Genomic DNA, 16,037 nt, shown 5'->3' with positions numbered 1-16,037 from the left:
CTATTACTCCTTAATCCTTATTCTATTATTCTAAAAGTACAAACCAATATTTCCAAATTGGGGAACCTTTCACTGCAAGTGGCTATCTTCATGCTAATAAGCTCATTTTAAATTCCAACATAAATTCTAACATTTACCAGATATGAGAAAACAGAAGATTGTTCATTAGAGGAATAGCCCAAGATTCAAATAGCTATGAAATCCACAGTAGCAGAAATAAAATCTGATTTCAGAAACAAACATGAAGTATACCAATGGCTCTAAGATAAAAGTCATTTAAGTATAGAGAAAAACTTATTGAAAGGTGGAAATTTAAAGTCTGAAATTTTAAGAGAGAATATTGAAAATGTCAAAAACACTCAGCACTTAATATTATAAACAAAAAGTAACCTTTATGAAGAAAGTAAAAAAGCTAAGAACCACATAGCATTACATACATAGATAGGCAGATACAAAAGTTTGTTCAAGTTGAGAACACCTAGAATCAGAATTTTAAGACAGAACTTGAAAAATCACATTTGAATTATTTCAAATCTAAGTTTACATATATATAGTCAATCATTTTAAATTCTTACAAATACTTTTATTATAACCCTTGTGACTACCACCAAAATAAGCAATTCAGACATACCTACCTAATACAGTTACGGTTGTAGAGGACTGAGCATTTCCAAGCGGGAATGTAACAGCTTTGCATATGTATTTTCCAGAATCAGAGAATCCTATGTTATGCAGAGTAATTGTCGCATCATTAAGTGAATAGTTTTTAAACAAGACTCTTCCCTGATATTCTCCTTGAACAGAGAATCCATACTGAGGATGATGAACTGCAACAGTCTGTGAACTTTTGCCATGGATCTTCTCCCATGAAATTTGTGTTATGGTTTCATTTACTTCAATTAAACACTTCAATGAAACATTCTTTCCCCATACTGCTGTGACATGTGGCTCCACAATAATTGGCCCAGCTAAGGCACCTATGGGGGAAAAAATAGTTCTTAAAATAAGAAAAAATGATTATACTAATTATAAAAAATTATACTAAATGTTAATACTAACATACATTCTTCCTCCATTCTTGTTTCCCTCTGTCCCTCCCACTTGACCTTCTATAGGTGCAAGTACACACACACACACAACACGCACGCGCGCGCGCACACACACACACACACACACTTGTGACTAAATAACAGAAAGGACTCAAAAGAGGGAGATATTCGTGGCCTGAATGTTAGACCCAAAGAGTGACACTCAAATAAATCAAATACCTGCCGGTATGTGCCGCAGTGGAAAAAGCACTAGATTGGGCCAAGACTAAGCTTGGAAGGAGATCATTCCCCAGTCAAGCCTCCAGATGAGATCCCAGCCCTAACTGACACCTTGACTGCAGTCTTGTGAAAGACTCTTAAGCAAAGAACCCAGCTGAATCATGCATGAATTCCTGACATAAAGAGATAATATGCATGTTGTTTTAAAGCTACTAAGTTTTAGGGTAACTTATTACTTAGCAATAGATAACTAATACATGCAGAATCTGTCAAACCAAATATAATACCAAAGTATCTTCTTCTAGAAGGCTCTTCTATCAAAAATCTCTATAAAAACTTCATTTAAGATAGACCAACTACCAGAAGGCATTAATTTCTTTAAAACTTATGTAAATGTGAAATCAATTTTTTTTCTATTTTGTGGATGAAGAAAAAAGATTCCACGAGCAAAAGTTAAAATGAAATGATATCAAACTTCTCCCGTGTATTACTGACTTCCTTCCTGAAAGCAATGAGCCAAATCTAAATTATTTTAAGGATAAATAAGACTAACATTTATGAATACTAGAGTCAGGCAAAGATGCTGCTCATTGACAAATATATTAGAACATAAAATAGAAGCCCTTGGAAAGTTTATGACTCATGTCTTCTGACAAATATTCAAATTCAGAAGTAAACCAATATAACACTCAAATACAAAAACTGTATAAACAATACACTGTATGAATAATATCTTTAAAATTTGAAGTTATGTCTATTTATACTTTTAAATAAATACAAAAATGTATCAGAGATCACTTAAAAAATAACCAAAAATAATGTGTTTAAACATGTTCAAGCAGTTCTAAACAACAACAAAACTTCACAAAATATTATTTCTATGAGCCCTTTTTGGGAGAAAAAACCATAAATGATAAATAAAATATAAATAAATAGGCAAACTGTGCCATTCAAATCAAAAATGAATTTAAGAAATAGTAAACAAACAAGAGATGAGTGAAGATGTATTACAAAAAAAGGACAGACAATTCACACTAACTAAACTTAACAGTTACAGAAGAAAAAAGGGTTTTATTAACCATTGCCCTAAAAAGGTATCAAGTTCTCAAAATTTACCATTGTGCTCTATTATACTTTCAAGAGTAGATAATTACCAAACTTTTAAAATTAATCCAGAACATATAATTGGATTACATATTACAGTATTACATATTATAATATTGTAATGTATCTTAGCAAGCTACCATAAGTCTAGTATTAATCAGAAAACATACAAATAAAAGAATTTATGAATATTAAAATTTTCATATTATGAATACCCAGCTTTGTGTTTTAAAAAACACAGTGACCAAGTAGAATATTCCAAGAATATAAGGATATTTTTAAACTATTTATCACACTGAAAGGTCACACTGACTGTCTCATTCAATGCTGAAAAGGCATTTACTAAAACTTAGCATTCATCATCTGATTTTTTTTTTTAAATCTAATGGAGAAAAGAAGGATTCCTAATAATAAAGTGGATTCTTCTCAAATCAGTGGCCATCATCACACTAAACTAGAAAAAAGAGGTACTGCTATTACAAAAAGATCAAGACAAAATGGTACAGTATCATTATCACTGTTCAACTAACAATGGAAATTCCAGCACAGGAGGGAGGGAGGGAGGGAGGGAGGGAGGGAGGGAGGGAGGGAAGGAAGGAAGGAAGGAAGGAAGGAAGGAAGGAAGGAAGGAAGAAAAGCATTACAAAGGAACAGACAGAATTATCTGAGAACCCTATTACCTGAAAAATCTAAAGCCAAGTAAAGTTCTATTAGAACAAATAATATGGGTGCATAAAAAACATGCAAAGTATATCCAAAATATACAATCAACCTGTTATGTTATGATAGATGATAACCTTTACAAACTTACTATATAAAACACAATATTTGCAAAACATTAATATTTCAAATACCCATGAAAAAAGTTGTAATAAAACTGTAAACCTGAGCAACTGACTCGAATAAATGTAAGATATGTCACGTTCCTAAAATAAAATACTATCTAGACATCATATCTCCCCATAACACACAAATTCAATGCAACTGCAGTGAAAAGTGTATAAAAAAAATTCTTCAAACTAGACTAGGGACAACAGCTAAGAAATAGTTCAAAAACATCAATGGCCCAGTTGGAAGGAGGGGAAATGCTAAAGTAAAAATAATAAAAAGCTTACTATTAGTATCCGAAAACAATTTAAAGTACACAAAATGATCAACATATGTGTATGATATTACTGATATATAAATAACAAAGTATTTTGTTTGAGTGGGGAAATACTGAATTAGTTAAGATGTTTAAAGAGCAAGAGTTATTAAATAATTAGAAATAGATCCCTGCTTCACACACACACACACACACACACACACACACTGAAGATCAAAATGTAAAAAAGTCACACATGCCTGCACATATACTGACAATAACTTTATATATTCTAGCAGATAACATTAATTACTCCAAGAAAATGGGATAATGAGGATTAAAGAAAGAACTTTGAGTTTTTAAAACGTTGTATTCCTCTTTGATGTCAAAATCATTTGTAATAAGTAATGCTCATAATAAAAGCAAATTAAAAATAAAAATAAACAGAATTATATCCTCCTCAGATAAAAGTGGAGAGGAAACAGGATAAGGTATAATGGACTGAGTATTTGCACTTTCCAAAATTTTTACATTGCAGCCCTAGTCTCTGAGTGATAATATCTATAGACGGAGCCCTAGTATAGTAATCAGGTTTATATGAGTCAGGAAGGAGAGCCTCCACAGTGACATTAGCGTTTATATAAGAAAAGGAAGAGATACAAGCTCTCTACCATGTGAGGACAAAGCGAGAATGTGGCTACAAGTCAAGAAGATGGTCCTCACCAGGAGCTGAATCTGCTTACACCTTAACCTTAGACTTCTCAGCCTCTCAAATTATGAGAAATACGTATCTGTTGTTTAAGCCCTCCAATCCCTAGTGCTTTGTTATATAGCAATCAAATCTAAGACATTAAGTATCAGAATAACGTCGCATGGGCATGGGTAGTGCTAAATCATACCTCCTTACAACTGGTAACCACTACCGCCTATTGAGCCACCATTACTAAAGAGAGTACTGGACAGGAAAAAGAAAAAACAAATCTGCTGAATCAAAAACATATTTACAATATTTACATATATTCTATAATATTTAAAGAGGGAAAGTCATTCTCAGCATAAAAGATAAAAAAAAAAAAAACACCTAGAAAAACGTTGATAGATTTGGTCAGAAAACCTAACGCCCTAAAAAGCTTAAGCAAATTCAAAATACTACAAATGGCTATTTTCAGTAAGTGTTTAATTTTACTCAGAAATATTAATATAACTATCAGGTTTTTCTTTTTCATCTTTTGTCTTACTATCTAGGAGATAATGATTAATTTTTACTTTCCAATTTTTCTACAAAATTATTCTGAGTAGTTTTTCGTGGCAAAAGTAAATTTGGGCAGAACTTTCTATTGTTTCAACCCTTAAACTTGTGAGCAAGTACTGACAATCTGATAATTTGGTTCTCCCTTAGATTCCATGAGCTTCTAATGATATATACCTCCTTTTTTGCGTTTTAGCCAGCTACAATTAGTTTTTGTCGCCTAAAAACAAGTATCTAATGCATTTCCAATCTTTTTTTTTTTTTTTTAATTTTTATGTATTTATGATAGTCACACACAGAAAGAGAGAGGCAGAGACACAGGCAGAGGGAGAAGCAGGCTCCATGCACCAGGAGCCCGACATGGGATTCGATCCCGAGTCTCCAGGATCGTGCCCTGGGCCAAAGGCAGGCGCCAAACCGCTGCGCCACCCAGGGATCCCTAATGCATTTCCAATCTTAAACTAAATTCAAAAGTTAAAAACCACTTCTAGGGGCAGCTCGGTGGCGCAGCGGTTTAGCGCCGCCTTCGGCCCAGGGCGTACCCCCAGGGTCCTGGGATCGAGTCCCGCATGGGGCTCCCTGCGTGAAGCCTGCTTCTCCCTCTGTCTCTCTCTCTGGGTCTCTCACGAATAAATAAATAAATAAAATCTTTAAAAAAAAAAAAAAAAACACACTTCCAAGTTAAGATTTTTTCCCCTAAACTCTTAAAACTGTGGAGAAACAGATCCTCCACTGTGATTCTTATGCCAAAATCACTATTTGAATGCTTTACTTCTCAAGGTCTCCCAGACACTGAGCCTACCCTCCCCCAACTTTTCCCATATGAAGCAGAGTTTGATAGAACAGAAGTGTGTCCTGGAGAAACATAAACGTTTATTTCTAAAGACCTAAATTATTTGAAGTTCTTCATTAAAGAGTGATTCAGTCTAGGGACGCCTGAGTGGCTTCTCCCTGTACCTGTGTTTTTGCCCCTCTCTGCGTCTCTCATGAGTAAGTAAAAAAAACTTTTAAAAAATGAATGATTCTGTCTAGAATATAAAGAGGCAAAGGAAAAGCAAAGAATTGAATCTTTCATATCTGGTAAGACCCTATCTGACATTGTTATATGGTGTTCCTGGCTACTGTACACTCCCAACAGCAAAGAGAAACAATAGTATTTGTACTATTAACTAATTAATTAAATTGAACTTATCCTTTCAGGGAGAAAGAGAAATAAGTGTTTTCCTCCTACCTGTAGCTTCCATAAAAACACTAGAACCGTGAAAATAAAACTGTCTGGATTTTTCATATATATTTGAGTAGTCAGTCATTCAGGATTTAGAATGTGCAGAGGACACATATCACTTGAAAATATTCAAAAAGAATTATAAAAGAAAAAGAAAATATAATGATTCATGTACTATAATAACTTCTATGGGTTATTTAAAAAAACAAAATAATTTGACATTCATAGTAGAGATCACATTAAAGTGTCTAAAAGTATAAAGCGACAACAGTTCACTTTCCAATCTCTCCCACTTTCAACAATGAATCAAAAACAATAGAAGTTATCAAAAATCTATTTTTAATACTACCTTTTTTGATACTTTGATATTATTTTTTTACCACATCTCACTCTCAACCTATGGAGATGGCAGGCATCTTGGACATTTTAGGTCCCAAGATCTTTCAAATGTCACAATCTACAAAATAGGTATATGCAAATATTCCACAAATCAAATATTTACTGTACTCTATGTTCAAACACAAACAAAACCTCCCCAAATCTCTAAGGTATGGATCCTTTCAGACTCCTCAAATATAGAATAATTTTTAAAGCAACTAAAGTATACATTTTCAAGAAACTAGCAAAATCATAGTATCTAGGTATTTTCAACAATTTCAGCATACTTAAATTTTAGATTAAACAGATTTATCACTAGCATAATCAATAATGAATCTGAATTGTTTTAAACCAATAAGTGTTTAAGTCACATCAGCTTTGAAAATTTAACAAGTCTTTGTACCACATCCCCAAACAACACTCAAAACAAAATAAAAATAAGCATATATGAATGAAGCCAAGTGAATTAAATAATAGAATGTAAAAACTAAGTATAACAGCAAACTCAAATACTATTAGTTAGAGAATCTCTAACTTCTTGTCATGTTTTAATTAGAAAGAACAACTTTGGATCATAGGAGGTCCTATATCCTAAGAAGAGACTGGACTACAGACTAGAAATGATGGCATAAACCCAGGACATTCATTTATCAGTATGAATTGACATGCTTTTTTCTTAAAATTCATATGGACATGCAAATTAAATTTTTGTGACTTCAGGATGGCAATTATTTCTTAGGTATGTTACCAAAAGCACAATTGGTGGATTTCATCAAAACTTTTCTACTCTTCAAAACACACCCTTTAGACAAACCATTTAATGGGAAAAAAAAATTTGCAAAACCTATTTGATAAAGGATTTACATCTGCTAAAGAACTTGAATTCAAAACACATAAAGACCTCTAAAAATTTCATAAAAAGAAAACAAGCCAATAAACAAATGAGCAAAAGATATGAACACCCCAATAATACATGAACAGGTGCTCAATATCACTAAGGAAATGCAAATTAAGACAACAGTAAGTAAGCTACGACTACTCATCCATTAGAGAGGCTAAAATTAAAAAGACTGACAATACCAAGTGTTAGAATGTAGAGGAACTAGAACTCTCCATCGCTGGCTGAACTGCAAAATAGTACAATCACATTAGAAGACAATAAGCAGCTTCTTAAAAGTTAAATATACAAGCACCAAATGAGCCATGCATTTCACTCCTATGTCTTCACTCACTAGAAATGAAAGCATGTGTCTATACAAAGATCTGTACACAAACATTCACAGCAACTTTTTTAACAGCCCAAAACTGGAACCAACCCAAAAGTCCATCAAGTGAATGACAAAACAAATTGTAGTATAGCCATACAATAAAGTATTAGTCAGCAACAAAGAGAAAACCCAACTAGGAATGGAGGGGAACATCTTCAACTTGATAAAGGACACTTATTTCTAAAAAACCTACAGCTAACATCATACTAATGGCAAGAAACTAGAAGTTTACCCAATGAGATCAGGAACAAGGCAAGGATGCCCCCCTCTGTTGTACCTTTTCAGCACTATACTAGAAATTCTAACTAATGTAAGAAGATAAGAAAAGGAAATAGAACATATAGTGATTGGGAAAGAAGAAATTAAACTCTGCTCACAGATGACATGACTGTCGATATAGAAAATTAGAAAGAAATGACCAAAAAAACCTCGTCAAAATAAGCGATTACAGCAAAGCTGTAGGATACAATTTCCCATATGCTAGTGACGAAAAGTGGAATTTCAAATTAAAAACAGTGTCATTTACATTAGCACCCTAAAAATGAAATATTTGGATACAAATCTTAACAAAATATGTACAAGACCTATGTAAGGATAGCTACAAAACTAATCAAAGTATCAAAAAAAATCAATGTAAACATATCCCATGTTAATGGATAGGATGACTCAATATTATCAAGATGTCCATTCTTCCCACTTGATCTATATATAGACTCAACATAATCCCAGGCAAAATCTCAGCAAGTTACTTTGTGGATACCAACAAACTGACTCTAATATGTATATGGAGAAACAGAAGACCCAGAATAGCCAACACAATATTGAAAAAGAAGAACAAAGTCAGAGGACTAACACCACATGACTTAAATCTTAGTATAAAGCTATAGTACCAAAAAAGTGAGGCAATTGGTGAAAGAATAGGCAAACAGATCAACAGAACAAAACAGCCCAGAAACAGATTCATATGAACATAATCAATAGATTTTAACAAAGAAGTAAAGGCAATATAATAGAACAAAGAGAATTATTTCCACAGAATGGTGCTGGAATGACTGGACATTCACATGTAAAAATATGAATCTAGACCAACATTACACCCTTCACAAAAATTAACTCAAAACAGATCACAAACCTTAATGTAAAATGCAAAACTATAAAATTCCTAGATGATGTTGGGGATGGTGATGATTTTTTAGACACAACACCAGAGACATGATCCAAGAAATAATGAACAAACTGGACATCATCAAAATTAAAATTTCTGTTCTGCAAACAACACTATCAAGACAATGAGAAGAAACAGACTGGGAGAAAATGTATGCTTGTAAAAGACATATCTAATAAAGGGCCAATACCCAAAATACATAAAGAACTTTAAAACTCAACAATAAGAAAAACACAATTAAAAATGGGCCAAAGACCTTAACAGAAACCTTACCAAACAGATACAGATGGCAAAGCAGCATATAAAAAAGTGTTTGTCATCATGTCTTTAAGTAATTGCAAATTCAAGCCACAATTAGATATCCCTCCACACCTAGTAGAATGGCTAAAATCCAAACACTGCCAATACCAAATGCTCATAAAGATATAGAGCAACAGGAACTACCATTCATTACTGGTGGAAATGAAGAATGGTACAGCCACTATGGAAGACAGTTTGGCAGTTCTTAGAAAACTAGATATACTCTAATGCTACAAACCAGTAACCGTGTTCCTTTGTATTTACCTAAACCAGCCAAAAATGTTACGTCTACATAGAAACCTACACATGGATGTTTATGGCAGCTTTATTCAGAATTGCCAAAATTGGAGCAACCAAGGTGTCCTTCAGTAGATAAATGAATAAACTGTGACACATTCAGACAACAGAACTGTTATTCAGCACTGAAGAGAAATGAGGTATCAAGTCACAAAAAGAAGACATGGAGGAACTTTAAATGCATATTGTTCAAGTTAAAAAAAGCCAATCTGTAAAGGCTGCATACTGAATGATTTCAATTATATGATATGTAGAAAAAGACTAATCTATGGAGACTGTAAAAAGATCAGTGGTTGCCAGGAGTTGGAAGGAAAGGGGAAATGAATAGGTGTAAAATATCAAGAATTTTTAGGGCAGTGAAACTACTCTGCATAATACTGTAATGGTGGATCCATCTCATACATTCGTCAAAACCCACGAAATGTACAATACCGAGAGTGAATCCTAGTATAAACCATGGCCTTTGGGTGATGATGACGACGAAGTGTCAAAGTAGTTTCATCAACTGTAACAAATATATCACTCTGGTAAAAGACCTTGACAGAAAATGTTAAGGGGAAGGGTAACTAGAGTGCTAAGGGAACTCTGTACATTCCATCCAACTTTGCTATGAACTAAAACTGCTCTAAAAGAGTAGTCCGCTAAAAATTTTAAAAAGCAATGCTTATATAACCAAATACTCCCAATAAAAGGAAATAAGCTGATCCATGTAATAACATGAACAAATTTCAAAATGATTTTGCTGAAAGAAGACAGTAAAAGAGTACATGAAGTGTAATTGCATCCTTTTCCATAGAAAATGCAAACTACAGTAACAAAAAGCAGATAGGTGCTTGCTTAGGCAAGAGGGATAGAAACGGAAGAGATGGATGACTTACAGACAATACAATGAACCTTTTAGGAGTGATGGATAATATTCACTATCTTTGTAGTGACATTTTTTTTAAAGATTTTATTTATTTATTAGATACAGAGAGAAAGAGGGAGGCAGAGACAGGCAGAGGGAGAAGCAGGCTCGGGTCTCCAGGATCACGCCCCGGGCTGAAGGTGGCGCTAAACCACTAAGCCACCGGGGCTGCCCTGTGTGACATTTTAACAGGCAATGTCTTTGTTAAAACTTACCAAATTAAAAACCTTAAGTAGGTGCAGCTTATTCTACGTCACTTATACCCAATAAAGTTGTTTTATATAAAAATGAGAATAGAAGGGAAGTGGAGAACATTTTGTAATAGCTTGAGATGATTTTTACTATAAAGACAAAGAGATCAGACAGCAGCTCAAGAAAGGTTATGCATCAGGGAAAGTATTTTTTTAATGTGAGATACAGCATATTTTCATGCTGGCTGAAATGACCGAGAAAGAAAACTGTTGTTAAAGTGATACATTTGAGGAGAAGAGACAGTGTGGGACACAGCTCTGAGGGATGTCGCTAGCCACTGATTGTACCTCAGTTGTAGCTGGCAGTCTACCTTTACAGGTAGGTAGGTATGGCAGTGAAAGTTCTTATCTAACTACTTCCATTTGCTCTTCAAAACAAAAAGCAAGGATTTCATGTGAGAATAAGAGAGGATGTCTAGAAACTTAAAAAGATGTAAGGTGTAAAATAGCTATAGAGAAAAAGTAGATGGAATGAAGCAGTAATATTCAAAGTGTAACTCTCAAAGAGCCCTCAAGACCTTTTCAGGTGATTAATAATAAAATCAAAACTATGTTCATGGTTGTTCTAGGTTATTATCTTTTCCATTCCATTCTGTCATATAGTGGATATTCTAGAAGCTACAAAACATGATATTCAGCAGGTTAAATGCAGAAGCAGGTACAAAAACCCAGTTGTTACTAAGATAGATGTTAAATACATTTCCAAAGGGTACCTGTGACTCAGTCAGTTAAGCATCTGCCTTGGGCTTAGGTCATGATCCCAGGATCCTGGGATTGAGTCCTGCATTGGGCTCCCTGCTCAGCAGGAAGTCTGGTTCTCCCTATCCCCCTGCTCCTCCCCACTTGCTTTCTCTCTCTCTCATCCACTCTCAAATAAATGAAATTTTTAAAAAATTTAAAAACAAAGACATTTGCAAATCAAATATACCATTCATCACTATTTATAAATAGAAAATACTTATTTTTCATAAAAATATTTAACATATAATTTTTTGAAGGAATTAAGGCATTTTAAAATTATTCAGTTTTAACTTTTAACCTAGTAAATATTGACAGATCCACACTAAGAAAAGCTCGCTATAGTCCCCGCTAATTTTTAAAGAGTATAAAAAAGAACCACTGACTAAGAGAATATAGGATTTCAGAGTAGTATACCAAGAACCACTTGCGGTTACTACTCTTGAATTACAGTGACATCCATCAGCATTCAGCTTCCTGAATGGAACAGGCAAACAGTAAGTAAGATTTACCCTAGGTTGAAAGTTTTAACAGGCTAGCACAAAAAGAAGATGAATGAGGGGTTGATGGTACAAGCAAAGAAGTGACTTCAATGATAGACCATGAACTTGCAGCTGGTCAAGATGGGGAGAAAAGGAAACAGGATCAAAGGATTATAGAAACCAATGTAGCTAAAGAATTATTGGAATTAAAGTTCTAAGTAAAGTGAGATAGATGATGTGAGATGATGGGGAAGTCAATTTCTGAGACTCAGTTTTCACATTTATAAAATACCACCTTAACAGTTACACATTCCTAAAAATTGTCAGTTCTTACATACTATTTTATTGGATTTTCATTGATTCCCACACCCTACTCTTCCCCACCAAAAGGCACATTGTGAGGTAGATAGGTAATTTTTTTCCCCCAACATAACACATCAAGAATCAAAAGGGTTAAAAAACTTTCTCTGGGTCATACAAATAATAAGAGACAGTGTCATCTGCCATAGTAGAGAGAATCAGGGAAAGCTTTACAAGAGGTGGAACTTAAGCTGTGCCTTGAAGACTAATATATATAATTTTCATAGGCAAAAAATGCAGGCTAATCAAAGGTCCAGTATCAGACCAAAATAAAGAAAATAAGACTGGAGGGAAGGCTGAATCCAAAATGGGTAAAGGGCAGTAATCAGAAATGATGAAGTAGAAAACTAAACTAAAACTAAAACTACTAATTACGCTTGGCACAGTGTTTAACAATTCCTAGAATAGCTCGATTGCCACATGCGGCTAATGACTACAATACTGGAGAGTACAGCTATATAACATTTGTTTTATGGAGTACAGTTCTAGAATGGAAGTTTAATAAAGGTTAACTTCTAACTACAGGTCTGAGTTTTCTGCAAAACTCAACGACTAAAAAATCAGCCAAAAAGAGTTATATTTTTAGAGTTTAGATTTCTGTTATAATGATTTACATGTAACTAAAACACAGAAAATAACAGGAGCAAGAGACAGCAAATTTCTACTATAGTATTTCCATATATTAACACTAACTATAAATTCTATCCTACTATATCATATCATCTTATCTTGAAATAGTAATTTCAGCCTTTACAAAATGCTCTAAAATGCTGTTTCTACCATCTATTCTCAATCACTACCTTTCAATTTCAAATAAAGAAAATACCTTGATTTAACTAATATAAATAAGGGTTCTCTTTAGTTAAGTTTACTTTATGCTTAAAAGCACAATTCCTTCATATTTTCAGAACAGAAGCACAAAATTTTATATCAGAAAGAAATCTTACAGAACAGTGTGATCTGCCCTTAACATATAGCTAGGGGCAAAAGAGAGACAAGAAGCCTTCTGGCTTCAAAAAGTAATCTAATTCCAACATGCTGGACACCTATAAATAAATTCTAAATGTTTCACAGAAAGAATACCTAGAAAGACTATAGTGGGGACATTCAAAAGCTCAGTTAATTTTCAAAATAAAAAGGTGGGGGGGGGGGGTAGTTCCTAAGTCAGTACTACTCCCATCAGAGGTGAAATGTAAGGGAGAATGGATTTTTGCAACAATTACTAAGAATTTGCTCTTTTCAACCCTGTTGCAACCTGTGAAATTACGGCAATTTTTAAACACTAATGAAATTATGGGTTTTAATCCTACTAATAACAACATTTATTCCCCCAAATACAATAGTATATTATATTCACTTAGGCTTTAAGGTTATTCCAGAAGTAAAATTTATAATCAACAGAATTGTTTTTTAACCATACTAATGAATTTACTTCTGATCCTTTATTTTAACCTTGTAGGTGATACATAAAAACAGAAGGCCTTAAAAAAAAAAAAAAAAGAAGGCCTATGAATATGTATATTCAGATGGAGACATTGTAAAGAACAGGTGCTTCAAAGATACTGATCTATTTTCAATTCTCATAAAGGACATCCTTCTCTAATGACCCAAGTAAAAACCGATACACACATTTATACAACATTCATTAGTAATCCAGAAATCTCAACTTTACTGTTTTAAATAAAAGAGACATCTCTAAACAAGTACATGGAAATTATGGTTCAGTAGTATGATACTTCTCCGACCTGAGAATGAGATTTAAATTGTGAATAACAGGATGGAACAAAAAAGCAAGAACTTTGGAGCCAGACTAGCCTACATTCAAGAACACACAGACATCTAAATTTTTACCAGTGTGACCCTGGGTACTTGACTGCCTGTTTTATCACCTATAAAATGGGACTATTATCACTAATTAACAAGGTTTCACTATTTTTTTTTTTAATTCAAGCATGGGAGTGTGCACTGACTAAGCAACAAAGGAAGAACTACTAGAATTATTTTAGGGCCAGTTAAAACTAACTCTACTTCTATAGTGACACCAATCTATGTAGTTATATGATTTTTTTCTCTCCAAGCACTGCTAGTAGCTGAGAGGTAAGCATAAAAAATCTGTACAGCTGTACAGATTTAGAGTTAAGATTTTACAAGGCTGGTATAAGTGAAAAATATTGGGGCAAAGGATTAGACAGTACAAGATCAGTCTAGGTTGAAAAAGCAAGTGAGCTAACATGAACCAAAATAAAGTAGGCATGGCACATTTACTGTTTAAATATTTACTGAGTTTCATTCACTGAATATTAAGTACTAGGTACTATTAGGTAGAAAATCATATAGCCTCAGATTTCCAAGAGCTAAGTAACTGGAAGAGAAAATAATGCTTCTAGGGATGCATTATGGGTAAGGATGTTATGGGTACAGGGACTATAAAATTTGTTACCTGAGCCAAAACATAAATTTTTTAAAGTGAAAGAACATTATTGATAATTACATCAGAATAAGTTACCTAGGCATTCCAAGATAAAATGGGATATATCACTTTATGAGAGCCATCCTAGTCAAGGGTACCAATGTATAGTGACTTTGGAAAAGGAATGAAAGTCATGTATACAGTGAGAAAAGTTTCATCTAAAAGTGAAATTTTCTTTGAGCTAAGCCTTAACTAGTGATTCTATTTTATTTCAGTAAATTTGTGGAAGAAGAGTGGAATTTAAGCTGGATCTTAGGCAAGGTGAGTTTTTCCAAGCAGAGAAAGGGCACTATAGAAAAGCAAACAACAGTAAAGAGATTCACAGAAACAGAAAATGTAAGAAGTTTGGAGAAACCAGAAAAATCCAAGTATTGGTTAAAAGAAGAAAAATAATAACAACAGAAACAAAGCCAGAAAGGCAAATTCTTAATTCAGTTTATTCGTGCACTCATTTGTTCACTAACACTTATTTAATACCTACCTGTATTAACCAGGCTTTATGATAAGGAGAAGGAACATTCCATACTCTTCAGGAGCTTAAAGCCAAATCAGAGAAAATGTAAATAAGCAAGAGTAAAAAAAAAAAAAAGTGTTATAGAGGTAAAAATTTAGGAAACCAAAAAATGAGCTAGGAAAATTCATCTAGGAGAAGTTCACATATTACAGTAGAGGGAAAAAAAAAAAAGCACAGATACACAAAGAGCAATTAGGAGTGTAAAGCTGTGATTATGATCTTATTTAGAAAAAAGGTCTCTACAGATATAATTAAAAATCTCAGGGCAGGGATCCCTGGGTGGCGCAGCGGTTTAGCGCCTGCCTTTGGCCCGGAGCGCGATCCTGGAGACCCGGGATCAAGTCCCACGACGGGCTCCTGGTGTGTGGAGCCTGCTTCTCCCTCTGCCTGTGTCTCTGCCTCTCTCTCTCTCTCTCTTTCTCTGTGACTATCATAAATAAAAAAATAAAAAATAAAAATCTCAGGGCAGCCCCGGTGGCCCAGTGGTTTAGGGCCGCCTTCAGCCCAGGGTGTGATCCTGGAGACCCGCGATTGAGTCCCACGTTGGGCTCCCTACATGGAGCCTGCTTCTCCCTCTGCCTGTCTCTCTCTCTCTCTCATGAATAAATAAATAAATAAAATCTTTAAAAAAAAAATCTCAGGATGAGAACACCCTGGATTATCCACCAAGTGGGCCCTAAATCCAATACTAAGTGTCCTTATAAGTAACAAACAGGGAAAAGACAGTGGCAAAGACCATGGAAAAACAGAGGCAGAAACTGGAGTTATGCAGCTAAGGAATGTCTGTGGCCACCAGAAGCTGGGAGAAGCAAGGAACAGAATCTCCCATAGAGCTTTCTGGAGGGGATGTAGCCCTGCGACACCTATAGCATGGACTTCTGTACTCCATAACTGTTAGAGAACAGATGTGGTGTTTTAAGCCACCAGGTTTATGATAATTTGTTATGGCAGCCCTAGGATACTAACGTATGAGGCTA

At 34.3% G+C, this 16,037-nt stretch overlaps 1 protein-coding gene across 14 annotated transcripts in view; it reads right to left on the bottom strand.

Moving 5' to 3' along the window:
- NECTIN3 (nectin cell adhesion molecule 3) overlaps positions 1-16,037 on the bottom strand; it is a 294,923-nt gene that overhangs the window by 253,737 nt on the left and 25,149 nt on the right. For all 14 annotated transcript variants that reach the window (XR_003147706.3, XM_035709821.2, XM_049105421.1 and 11 more), the window contains exon 2: positions 636-977. Coding sequence is in view for 13 of the 14 variants with exons in the window: in XM_035709821.2 (XP_035565714.1) it covers positions 636-977 (342 nt within the window). In the remaining variant the exon portion in view is untranslated. The remainder of the gene's footprint in view (positions 1-635; positions 978-16,037) is intronic.

This window comes from Canis lupus, chromosome 33, assembly GCF_003254725.2.
Source record: "Canis lupus dingo isolate Sandy chromosome 33, ASM325472v2, whole genome shotgun sequence".
NCBI lineage: Eukaryota > Metazoa > Chordata > Mammalia > Carnivora > Canidae > Canis > Canis lupus.
This window is presented reverse-complemented; position numbering and strand designations above follow the sequence as displayed.